Source organism: Piliocolobus tephrosceles, chromosome 5, assembly GCF_002776525.5.
Source record: "Piliocolobus tephrosceles isolate RC106 chromosome 5, ASM277652v3, whole genome shotgun sequence".
In the NCBI taxonomy this organism is placed as follows: Eukaryota; Metazoa; Chordata; class Mammalia; order Primates; family Cercopithecidae; genus Piliocolobus; species Piliocolobus tephrosceles.
The window spans coordinates 56679621-56693077 of NC_045438.1; the positions used below are offsets into that span (position 1 = coordinate 56679621).

Sequence of the window (13457 nt, forward strand, 5' to 3'; positions counted from 1 at the left end):
ACACATTTAACTAAGGACTAGTATGAAGAGTATTAAAGAGTATGTGAGAACTCCTCCAAATCAATAAGAAAAAGATAAGCAACCCGAAAGAAAGGTGAGCAAAAAGCAAGCACTAAAAACAAGTAACCCAAAAGGCCAGTAAACACACAATAGTGCCCAATTTTGCTACAAATCAGTAAGGACAAAATAAAACACAATGACATTCCATTATCCTCAGATTAATAAAAATGTACAAGTCTGGCAATATTGAGTACTGACAAGAATATGGAACAAAATGAACTCATACACACTGCTCGTGGGAATATAAACAGGCATGATGATTTCAGAGCTCAATTTAGCATTATCTATGCAGGGGCGAAGATTTGCAGTTCCACTCCCAGGTAAATACCCTAGAGAAATGTTGCCCATGTGTCCCACCTGACATAGTATGGAATGTTTATGACAGTTTTGTTTGTAAAAACAGAACACTGAAACTAATTCAAGGTGTGGGAACATGAGAATGAATAGATAAGAGATCTTACACAGTCAAAGAGTGGGTAGTATATATAGCTACCTAAATAAAGTATAGTCATGAACAATGACAGTGAATCCGACAAATAATGTTCAGGATAAAAAGAACACATACTATATGAATACATACAGAATACATATTATATGAACCCAGTTGTCGAAAGTGGACAAAACTAAAGTGTATTCATCATAGGAATATAAATCTATGTGATAAGACTATGCAAGGGAATTAATCCAAAATTCACAGTAGTGATCACCTTAGCAGCATGGGATGGAAAGGAGATGCAATCAGAGTGAGGGATACAATGGGGTATCAAAGGTACCGGTGATTCAATTACCCATGTGGGGGGTGGGGATTCAGGAATTCCCTTTATTAAGCCATCTATGTACATTATACAGTCATCCCTCGGTATCTGTGGGTTCCGTATCCATGGATCCAACCAACCCCAGATCAAAAATATTCAGGGAATAAAAAAAGGATGGTTGCATCTGTACTGAACATGTATAGATTTTTCCTTTATCATTATTCCCCAAATAATACAGTGTAAGAACTATGTATAAAACATTCATACTGTCTTAGGTATTACAAATAATCTAGAGATGATTTAAAGTAAATGGGATGATATGCATAGGTTATATGCAAATACTACACTGTTTGACATCAGGGACTTGTGCACCTGTAGATTTTGGTATTTGCGGCGGGGGTTCTGGAATCAATTCCCTATGGATACCAACGGATGGCTGTATACTCTTGTACTTGTATGTCGTAATAACATTTTTTATAAAAACCACTTAAGAGTCTACACATCCCTCCTTATACCTCTGCAGCTCAAAAACCACCCTTGACTGCCCTGGAGGGTTTACTTTCTAGAGTGAACCCAGAACACTTCTGCCATGGGAATGCAGGCATAGCAGGCTTCGCTGAGGTAAGGGATGAAGTGCAATTTATATACTGAATAATGAGACCCTCAATTCCCTTCTTTTTCTCAGCTCCAAAGTGATTATCACATTCTTTTTTTTTCCCCCTCGAGACAGTCTTGCTCTGTCACCCAAGCTGGAGTGCAGTGGCGCAATTCTGGCTCACTGCAACCTCTGCCACCCAGGTCAAGCAATTCTCCTGGCTCAGCCTCCTGAGTATCTAGGATTACAGGCGCCCACCACCACACCCGTTTTTTGTTTCTTTTTTGTATTTTTAGTAGAGACGGGGTTTCACCATGTTGGCCAGGCTGGTCTCAAACTCCAGACCTCGCGATCCACCCGCCTCAGCCTCCCGAAGTGCTGATAATTATTTATCACAATTATTTAGGCATAAGTCAGCATGCCCGGCCAATTATCATATTCTTTAACTGCCATGCCAATAAGCCTAAAGGATCAATTTCAAGGTATCATGTGCCAATCCTGGGTATGGTCAACAGGGCATTGCTTTTGTCTTTCTCCAATGGCACTGATGGCTAATGCATCCCTGTGTTTACCACACTACTTCCTTGGCTATCACACATCATTCATGTTTTCCCAGAAGCTCACAGCAGTTACATCTGTCATCATCATCACAGTCTTAACTTTTGGCTGAGCTGCTGCTGGGTTTTTGTGTGTGTAATGAGATATTAACTTAGAAAACACAGACTGTGGTAAAAATGCAGTATTATTATTTTGCTTTGAAATCTGAACATGTGATAAAATAGTCACAAAAAGTTAAAACTTACCTCTGCCACTTCCTTTTGAAAAGTCAAAGTCATCTGAGTTCTGCCATAAACAAAAGGTCCATCTCTACAGGAAATATTTTCAAGCCACTTGATAATCAGTGGAGTTGAAACACTAAAAGGCAGATTTCCAATAATATGTACATTTGGAGGATCTGGTGGCAGAGGAAAAAACAACCTGAAATGATTCCATCAATATATTCTGAATACAATTTCAGTGACAAGTAAAATCAGACTGGATATTAATAGCATCAAACAAAAATATATAAATAGACATGGCTAAATATTTTTCATTTCACTTATTATTCAAAAGCAATGTTTTCTCACAATCGGCTTTGCATTATTGAGGAAAAAATTATACTTAATTACTGCTCAGTTACTCAGAAAAAGTCCTTGAATTTCTGGCCTAGGAAATACATGAAAAAGAGTTGGCTTGAGAAAAAAGAGAATTTATTTTGGACATGATGAGATTAAAGTGCCTACGGAACACCTAGATGAAGCTGTCACAGGTCAGATGCCCAGGAAGGGGGTACAGGCAGCATATAAAGATATGAATGTCTGCGATACATAGGTGGTAAGTGAAACCATAGGAATGGAGTAATCTGGCAAATTTGCCCCAAAAGAAAAACCCCAGAAACAATAATATGTACAAAGTGGGTAGAAAAATAACCACCAGCTAAGAATAGTTAGAAAAAGTTCACAAATGTAAAAGGAAAAACAGGAGGGGCTGGTATCGGGTAGAAAAACAGCAGAGAAATCCTCCGGAAGACTATGGATTACAGTCAAATGAATGTGGGAGAACTCAGTCAGATAAGGTTTGAAACAGGTAATGAGGAAGGCACTGTGGTTCCAGTGTGGCTGGGCTGGGGCAGAAACCTGAAGGCTGCATGCTAAGAATAGGAGGGCCTGTTAGCTGGCGGAGACTGCGAGTGCGGCCCATCTGAAGGAGTCTGGTCATGGGGGAGGCCAGAGACATGGGGGCAGCCAGATGTGAAGGCACCCTAAGCCCTCCTCCGTTTGTTCCGAAAGTCTGTTATAGGAAGAAACATACCCTATTTATCTATGCATTCTGAAGGGCTGCACACAGCAGGTACCCAATAAACACTGCCTGTGAATGAAGACTGCCTTGGTTGTTCACTGAATGTGAAAAACAATAGAAAAAGTTAAAACTTTTTGCTTGGGCATGGCTCAGTTTACTAAAGCACTTATTTTTTTCCACCATTTGGAACAAATAACAATTCATAGTTTACCCTATCCTTATATGATATCACAAAAAATGGTAAGTTTATTTGCACAGAATCCAAAACATTTAGAAATTTGAGACAAATGAATTAGAATTAAGAAAAAGTAACTAGATTTTATAATTTGGAAGCAGAAAGCAAGAGAAAATTATAATACACATTATTTAATTCTGTTCAGATAATTTTAAATATAAACATAAGACATCTGTAATAAATGTATCATAAAATGAACATTTGTGATACAAATAACCATAAAAGAGATGTTTATAACTACCCAAAAGCACTTACCATCTTCCCAGGGTCTTTGAAGACTTTCTGAAAAAGCCTTTTCTACCTTAAATGTCAAGACATCTCCATGAACAATTCTCAGTTTCCCAGGTGCTGCCTCAGAAAGCATCTAGTTTATAAAAAGATCAGTAAAATGAGCTCACATACTTACGAAAGTAACAAAACTAAACTTTTTAAACCTGTGCATTTAAAAAATCAGTCAAAAAAGTCAGAGACTAGGGGTGATCATTAATGAACAAATACTACATCATGTCTATTGCAAAAGACAATGGTGGTGTTTCATTTTAACACATATGAATGATTAGGGATAGTAACAGACAGTACAACACTAGCTTACAGTTTTACAAATATATTAGTGTAATTTTGACCCTCAGGATGACATTATTTCTGCATAGATTCAGCATAAACTCACTCCTAACAATAAGTTTTTAAATTGGAGACGACATTATCATGAAATACGGAGAATTAATCAGGAGTCAACCATATGAAAGATAAGCTTAATTTAACTAAATCTTTATAGCCTAAATATATACAAAGGATTCTACATATCATCAAGATCTGTAACTTAATAGATGGGTAGATTTAGCCAAGTAGAAAGTCACCTGTCGATGCCAGTCTCCACTTGGCACTCCGAGATACTCCTCTGAGCAGAGCATCCCTAATCTTAGTATTTGTTGATCCACAGCCCTTATCGACCTGATGAATTACCCTGGATGTTTTAACAATAGCTACTTCCCAACTTATTTCCACCTACGTTTGCTTTCTTTCCTTTTCCTTCTGTCTTTGTGAGCAAAAAGGGGGGAAAAAAGCACTTTTTCCTTTGTAATCTTTTTCTTCTTCATTCCATCTACCCTACCATCACACTCTCACAGTACTGAAGAGTTGGCACTTAATTCAAAAAACTTTATAGCTAAGTCATCTATAAATTCATATTGTGTTAAATGCCCCATACCCAACACAAAACTTGATTCTTGAAGACCTTCGTTACATATTAAAGTCTCTGAGCTTATAAATTTTAAAACGCAGGAGTGAATATATCAATGAGAAGAAACATCACTGTAAGGTAGATTTCAAGGAAAGAAGTGACTTTCTTCCCACATTAAGTCAGAGCTCAGAGAACCTTGGCTTCAACTCAGTTGCCAAGATTCTAGAATGTGCCTAGCACTGGATAGGGATGGTGAACAGGCTCAAAGGGAACATTTGCCCTGAGCTTACCTTGGTCCTAATTATCTGGGTCCATTAAAGCTGATTTTTTTTCTCCTAACACTTCTCCTTGCCCAACTCATACAACCAAGAGGGAGGATAAACAAGATGATCACAGAAGCCAGAGAGGAGACATTGGACCAAGAAACATGGCTTATGGATTAGTCCACCTTTGGGGTCAACACTGTGCTGTGTACCTGCCTCTTTACAGCACTTACAAACTGTATCTCAATTTCCCCTGCAACGACATATGCTCCTTAAGGTCAGGACCCACTTCCTAGCTACCTTTATAGCCCCTGTAGCTACAGCAATGCATGGTGAGTGTTTAATACATATTTAAGAAGTGCATGAATAACTGAATGACCAAATGGCATTCAGGTCTTTGTAAAGCTGGAAACCTTCTCTTTTAGCCTGGGAGATCCAACTTTGTAGGGTCTAGAAAATTGCAAAGATTTACTTCACAAGTCAATCAGGCAGATTTATACAAATAATCTTTCAGAAATAAATAGTTGAAGTGCCTCTACTGGTAAGAGGCTAAACATATTTTAAGTCTGGAAATCATCTAGTTTGATATGTTTAGCCATGGCCGCTTAGCAAAAATAATTGCATGCCTCTGATATTAATATACTTATGGATTATTTTAAATTACCACTAGTTACTAAAACTTGATCTGGTGATTTCCAGGCAATAGATTTTGGAAAATATAACAATTTCAATATACTAAAAATTTAAAAAGAGACAGCTCTCTATGGGGCATGCTCTTAATGTATAAAACTACATATTTCATCATAGCACTTACCATCAATGGAAAATGCTAAAATTTTTTCTATAATTATGTTTCACAAAGTTAAAACAAATCAGCGTGCCAAAAACAAAGAGGTAAAACTAAAAGCTTATGTCTCATGATGTCAATATATAGAAAGTACTTAATAATTAGTAGTTAGGACTACAACACAACAAAACAATGTAAAATTGGCTCTTTGCCATTAACTGATATGATCTGATAATCACATTTGAATCGTTAACTTTTCCCACACTGACAGGTACAACTGCATATCTAAAGGCTAATATAACATAAATAAATTTACCTTCCTTTCCTAGGTTTTGTTTTTGTTTTTTGTCTGGTTTTTGAGATGGAATCTTGCTCTGTTGCCTAGGCTGGAGTGCAGTGGAGCAATCTTGGCTCACTGCAATCTCCGCTCCTGGGATTCAGGCAATTCTCTTGCCTTAGCCTCCCTAGGAGATGGGATTACAGATGTGCGTTACCACACCTGGCTAATTTTTGTATTTTTAGTAGAGAGGAGGTTTCACCGTGTTGGCCAGGCTGGTCTCTAACTCCTGACTTCAAGTCATCCGCCTTTCCTTCGCCTCCCAAAGTGCTGGGATTATAGGTGTGAGCCACCATACCCAGCTCCTTTCCTAGGTTTAAAACTACATTTCTTTTGGATTCCCGTTCACTTTTCAATCTCAGTCAATGACAAACCAAATCCTCCCCACACTTTAAAAGGTGCACCTCCTTCTTGACAATTTGTAGCTTGATCTACTTTGCAACTCCCCACTGCAGAAGGAATGAATGCTGGTGTTAACAGATTTATGTGACGTCCTTAAAGCAAGTATGGGTAAAAAGTGCTAGACAGACTAAATTGATATTATGATTATAGACACTACCCTTTTAAACACTTCAAATGATATTAAGCAATGACACACAAAGACTTTCTAGCCAACCAGTAACAGAAATGTTTTCACTACCATAATGATACATGGGGTATGGTGGAGGAGTGGGAAAAATCACTATTATATACATTCAAGAATAACAATGGAGCATTACAGTTCAAAACCCTGGAGGTGTTATCACAGAATGTGCTTAAAGGCACAGCCAATCACAAATGCAGGCACCAGATTACAGCCAAATAAGTACTTTTACAGACACTCTCAAATGGTTCTTTTCACTTTTATTTTAGTGTTCAATTCTATATTCTTCCAAAATGAGATGTATGCCAGTTTAGAGTAAAAGGCATCATTACATAAGGCTATAAAAGAAGAAACCGATGAAGAAGGGAAGAAGGGAAGCATACACGTAAAACACAAGAGCTAACAATCCTGACAATCATGAGAGCTGATTTATATAATGAAATATACAATTTTTGCTTTTCAATAGTAGTTGTACCAAGACTCCAAGAGACAGTTTTTTTCCTGGTATTATGCTTTGTAAAGGGTACATGAAACAATGTCATAAACAATGCCTTTAATAAAAGTTAAAACACAAATGTAGAAGCATCGTTCTGTGGCCATTTAAAAAAACCTCTCCTCGCTCAAGCCTGTAATCCCAGCACTTTGGGAGGCCGAGACGGGCGGATCACGAGGTCAGGAGATCGAGACCATCCTGGCTAACCCGGTGAAACCCCGTCTCTACTAAAAAAAAAACCAAAAAACTAGCCAGGCGAGGTGGCGAGCGCCTGTAGTCCCAGCTACTCGGGAGGCTGAGGCAGGAGAATGGCGTAAACCCGGGAGGCGGAGCTTGCAGTGAGCCGAGATCTACTGCACTCCAGGCCGGGTGACAGAGCGAGACTCCGTCTCAAAAAAAAAAAAAAAAAAAAAAAAAAAACACCTCTCCTCTAACCAAAGTCTTAGTGAAAGCTCCTCTGCAGGGGGCAAGTAACTGTGGATCGGCTAGGCAGTTTTTTGTTGATTTTACTGGATAAGGAAATAATTTATGCAATTCTTAGAACTTACACAAAATTATCAATTCCTTAAGAAAGAAGAAATACTACACCGAATAGCTATTTTGTACATTTTGTCACCTTCTCATGTAAAGGGTTCATGGCAGCCAACACTGTAGTTACGTTAATTATCTTCTTCCTGATTTGCCACATAGTAGCGCCCAAATTGGAAACAGGGCTGGGCAAAACTTGTTAAGCAAACTGTATGAGAAGGAAAGAATCTATAGTATAAAATATAGTAGGTGAAAGACAAAATTTGTATTCTTATATATAACACATATAAAAGACTACTGCTATTTATTCATAAAAAAATAAAGATGTTACAATAGACTTTTCAGACTTTTAGAGAGAAAGTTACAGCATGATGTCAAAATGTCAATTAGCTTGCTTTATTTTAGTATGGAAAATAACTTGAATTATATTAAAAATGTACGTTTTCAGACTTTCTCAGTATTTTAAATTTATGAACAGAGCAAAATCGAACAGAAATCACATAACCACTCATATCTTAAATGATACTACAGATATCTAAAAATATTTTTATAGGAATTTTAAGTTTGTTGGACATTTCAATGTCATTATCAAATCTTTCACTCTCTTTTTGAAATTTGACATTAGATTTGTATTAGTCCATTCTCATGCTGCAAATAAAGACATACCCGAGACTGGGTAATTTACAAAGGAGAGAAGTTTAACTGACTTGCAGTTCAGCATGGCTGAGGAAGCCTCAGAAAACTTACACTCATGGTGGAAGGGGAAGTAAACATGTCCTTCTTCACATGGCGGGAGCAAGGAGAAGTGCCGAGCAAAAGGGAGAAACACCCCTTATAAAACCATGAGATCTCATGAGAACTCACTCACTATCACAAAAACAGCAGCATCGGAGTAACTGCCCCCATGATTCAATTACCTCCCGCTGGGTTCCTACCACAACACATGGGGATTATGGGAACTACAATTCAAGATGAGATTTGAGTAGGGACACAGCCAAGCCATATTGGATTTTATTCTATTTGCTTGTTTTATTTTTAATTGACACACAATAATTGTATGTTCTCACCACAAAGAAATGATGTTTGAGGTGGATATGCTAATTATCCTAATTTTATCATCATACATTGTACACAATGTACAGGTATGCTAACTACATAACCTTCTTCCTTAGGCCAATGTATAGGGATGCTACATTGCACAATCCTCTTTCTTAGGCCAAGAACACTGAACCAAATTTCACCCTTTTCTTGATGACCTGGGGTCACTGTTGCCATTAGAATAATGACAGATGCTAATTATGATATGCTTCTACACATGTGTACAATATGATAAAATTAGGATAATTAGCATATCCACTTCAAACTTTTATCATTTCGTTGTGGTGAGAACATTTAAAATTCTCTCTTCTAGCTATTTTGAAATACACAGTATATTGTCATTAACTTAGTCACCCTACTGTGCAATGGAATGGTATTGCACAGCAGAACTTATTCCTCCCATCTAATGATAACTTTGTACCTGTTGACCAACCTCTCTATCCCCACCTCCCTTGCTTGCTTTTTAAGCAGGATCTGAACACCTAGGTATAGTATAGACTCATTTACTTAGCCTCATCAAGGAATTAGATGCTTGATTTAGTAAATTTTCTATTCAATAAATGTTTATTCCTTTAAGTGTTAACAGTTTTAAACAAGAAACATATAGAAGAAAATCTTTCTAAACTATATTGCAGAATCCTCTTCCTTAGGCCAAGAACACTGAACCAAATTTCACTCTTTTCTTGATGACCTAGGGTTATTGTTGTCTTTAGAATAATGGCCTCAACAGTTACGAAGGTGTTTTTGCTACCCTATTATTATTATTGCTTCTTCTGTCTTTATATTTGTCCTTTATAGCTTTCTGTCACTGTAACAACTGTTACTTCTTACAGTTGTCAGTGGACCTGCTTCTACCACTGATCTCTGTACTTCTACTTTGTATGGACTAAAAAGTCACTTTGGCTGTAAGCCACATTTTGCTTATTTGTTGAGTTTTGTCTATGTTATGATTAACTATGGTAACATCAAGTAAGTTACATGTGTAAAGTAAGTAGTTATGTCACAACAGCAAGGTAGGCAATCTTCCTTTTTAAAAAATTTGTTAGAAATTAAAGAATTTCAAAACTTCATTATCTCTAACTAAAAATAGCTCTTTCTGCCTGGATGCTGAAATTACCTCATATGTCTCTTTATAAGATGGCTGGAAGGGGAATAATTAAAATAGCAACTATTACTGGCTACTGGGATTATGCCAGGCTCTTTACATCCATTTCTACTCATCCTTGCAATATCCACAGAAGAGAACTATTATTCCCATGCTGCAGATGAGAAAGTTGAGCTAAAAAAGGTTTAATAGCAAGCTTAAGGTCACAAAGCTAGTAGGTGGCATATCTGAGATTTGGTCACTAGACTATTTGATGCTCAAACCCATGAACTTTCCACTATGCCACTGAAGTAGAAATAATCAGTGTTTACCTATAAAAAAACCCAAAGGTTAGGAGTCCGAGGCAGATGAATCACCTGAGTTCAGGAGTTTGAGACCAGCCTGGCCAACATGGCGAAATCCAGTCTCTATTAAAAATACAAAAAATTAGTTGGGCGTGGTGGTGGGCACCTGTAACTCCAGCTAATCGGGAGGCTGAGGTAGGAGAATCGCTTGAGCCTGGGAGGTGGAGCTTGCAGTGAGCCGAGATCGTGCCACTGCACTCCAGCCTGGGCAAGAGGAGCAAAACTCTGCCTCACAAAACAAACAAGCAAGCCAACCAACCAACCAACCAACCAAAGGCAATACTAACAATACAATGACTTACTTTCTGTCTCCAAAAATTCTTCAAAACAAACACATCATTTAATGGTTAAGAAGAATCCTGAAACTTCCTACTCTAACAAAGATGGAGTCTAAGGGACCAGGCACATTCTCCTGCCTTAAACCAATTTAAAAAATGGAGAAAATAGAAGACACAACAATTTTCAGACATTAGACAGCAAAAAAGCACAGGAAAACCTACAGATCCAAGAAGCTCAATGAATTCTACACACAAGAAACATGAAGAAAATTTCAATGAGCACATCATGATGAAACTGCTCAAAAACAGTAGAAAATATCAAAAGCAGCCAGAGAAAAAAGAACAAAGATAAGGATGATAAGAGATTTGCCAGCAACAATGCAAGTGAGAAAATGGCGGAGCAACTTCTTTAGAGTAACAAAACAAAAAAGCTGCCAAAATATTTTCCAAAAATGAAGGCAAAATGAAGGCTTTTTCTGTCTTCAGTCTATAGTAATAAATACAGGTGGTTGTTGGTGAAACAAAAGACCTATAGATAAATAGAACAGAATTGGAAGTTCAGAAATAAACTGACACATAAAATCAGCTGATTTTTGACAATAATACCAAGACAATTCAATGAGGAAAAGATAGTATTTTCAACAAATGGTATTAAAAAAGAACTTAAACCTTACCTCACACAATATGCAAGAATTAGCTCAAAATGTATCAAAGACCTAAATGTAAAAACTAAAATTATAAAATACCTCAAAGAAAACATAGGAGAAATTTTTAGTGATCTTGGTTTGGCAAATATTTTAAAAATAAGACATAAAAAGCATAAAATCTAGAAGAAAAAACTGATAAATTGCACTTCATAAACATGACATTTCTGCTCTTCAAAAGACAGTTATGAAAATAAAAAGGTAAGCCACAGCTGAGAAAACATCTGCAAAATCTGTACCTGACAAAGCCTCAGATCTGAACTATATAAATATCTCTTAAAATTCAATAATAAGACAAAAAAAATAGAAGTACTAAAAATATTTGAACAAATAACTCCCCAAAGAAGATGCAAAGATGGCAAATAAGCACATCATATGTCCAGTATCATTATCTATTAAGGAAACGCAAATAAAAACCACAAGAGGATACCGTTACATATTCACTAGGATGGCTAAAATTAAAAAGACTGACCATGCCAAGTCTCAGCAAGCATGTGGAGCAATGGGAACTCTGAAGTACAACTGGTGGGAATGTAACACGGCACAGTCATCTTATAAAACAATTTGGTAGTTCTGTAAAAAGTATAATATACGTCTACCACAGGACCTGGATATTCTACACAGGACCCAGATATTCTACTCCTAGGTTTTTATTCAAGAGAAACAGAAGTGTGTATCCACACAAACACTGCATATGAATGTTCATAAAACCTTTATTACAGTATAAGAGCCAAAAAATAGAAAAACCCAAAGTCTCTCAACAGGTGCATAGATTCACCAATGTGGTATACTCATAAAATGGAATACTATTCAGCAATAAAAAGGAGCAAACTACTGATGAACACCTCAACATGGATGAATTGCAAAAAATTATGCTAAGTAAAAGACATCAGACCAAAATAAAAGTACATATTGTATGATTCCATTTATATAAAATTCTGAAACATAAAAAATGATCTATAGAAACAGCAGATTCGTGGTTGTCTGGGATAGGTAAAGGGGGAAAGAAGGGATAGAGTACAAAGAAACATGAGGAATCCTGATGATGATGAGTGTTTATTTTCTTGATTGTGATGATGGTTTCATGCAATCACACATATGTCAAAACTCAGTTAACTGGGCGCGGTGGCTCTTGCCTGTAATCCCAGCATCTTGGGAGACTGAGGTGGGCAGAATGCTTGAGCCTGGGAGTTTGAGACCACCATGTAGAAATGGTGAAATCCCATTTCTACAAAAAAATACAAAAATCAGCCAGGCATGGTGGTGTGCACCTGTAGTTCTACCTACTCAAGAGGCTGAGGTGGGAGGATTGCTTGAGCCCAGGACGTCAAGGTTGCAGTGAGTTGTGCTCGTGTCACTGCACTCCAGCCTGGGTGACAGAGTGAGACCCTGTCTCAAACACACACACACAAATCCTCAGTAATTTGTACACTTTAAATATGTGTAGTTTACTGGGCATCAATTGTATCTCAACAAAGCTGTAAAACAAAGTGTATTAGTTCATTCTCATGCTGCTCATAAAGACATTCCTGAGACTGGCAATTTACAAAAGAGGTTTAACTGGAGTCACAGTTCCACATGGCTGGGGAGGCCTCACAACCATGGTGGAAGGCAAGGAGGAACAAGTCACATCCTACGTGGATGGCAACAGGCAAAGAGAGAGCTTGTGCAGGTAAACTCCCATTTTTAAAACCATCAGATCTTGTGAGACTCATCCACTATCACGAGAACAGCACAGGAAAGACCCACCCCCATGATTCAATCATCTCCCACTGAGTCCCTCCCACAACAAATGGGAATTATGGGAGCTACAAGAGGAGATTTGGTTGAGGACACAGAGCCAAACCACATCACAAAGTATTTAGTGTGATTAACTCTCCATAAATATTAGGTATTATTATTTTTAATATATGAAGCCTTTAAAACAGTGCTCTGAAATCTTTTGGCTTTCCTCGGTCACACTGGACGAACTGTCCTGGGCCACACATAAAATGCACTAACGATAGCCAATGAGCTTGAAAAAAAAATGCAAAACAAATCTCATAATGTTTTAAGAAAGTTTAAGAATTTGTGTTGGGCCGCAGGCAGTCTGTGGGCCATAGCTTGGACAGGTTTGCTTTAAAATAAACAGAAAAAAATAAAATAAAATGAGGGAGAATCTGGACTACTTCTCTGAAGGGGTACAAATGATTTACAAAATTTATCTCCACTTCAGAAATGCAGAAGAACCTATCAAAACTTCAAATTCCCTGAGATGTCAGAAAATCTAAGTT

General features: G+C 37.5%; 1 protein-coding gene across 4 annotated transcripts in view; it reads right to left on the minus strand.

Moving 5' to 3' along the window:
- Window positions 1–13457, minus strand: part of TFB1M (transcription factor B1, mitochondrial) — a 54629-nt gene that overhangs the window by 34855 nt on the left and 6317 nt on the right. For all 4 annotated transcript variants that reach the window (XR_003309448.2, XM_023206085.2, XM_026454398.1 and 1 more), the window contains exons 3-4: window positions 3740–3848; window positions 2214–2365 (exon numbers count right to left, since the gene is read on the minus strand). Coding sequence is in view for 3 of the 4 variants with exons in the window: in XM_023206085.2 (XP_023061853.1) it covers window positions 2214–2365; window positions 3740–3848 (261 nt within the window). In the remaining variant the exon portion in view is untranslated. The remainder of the gene's footprint in view (window positions 1–2213; window positions 2366–3739; window positions 3849–13457) is intronic.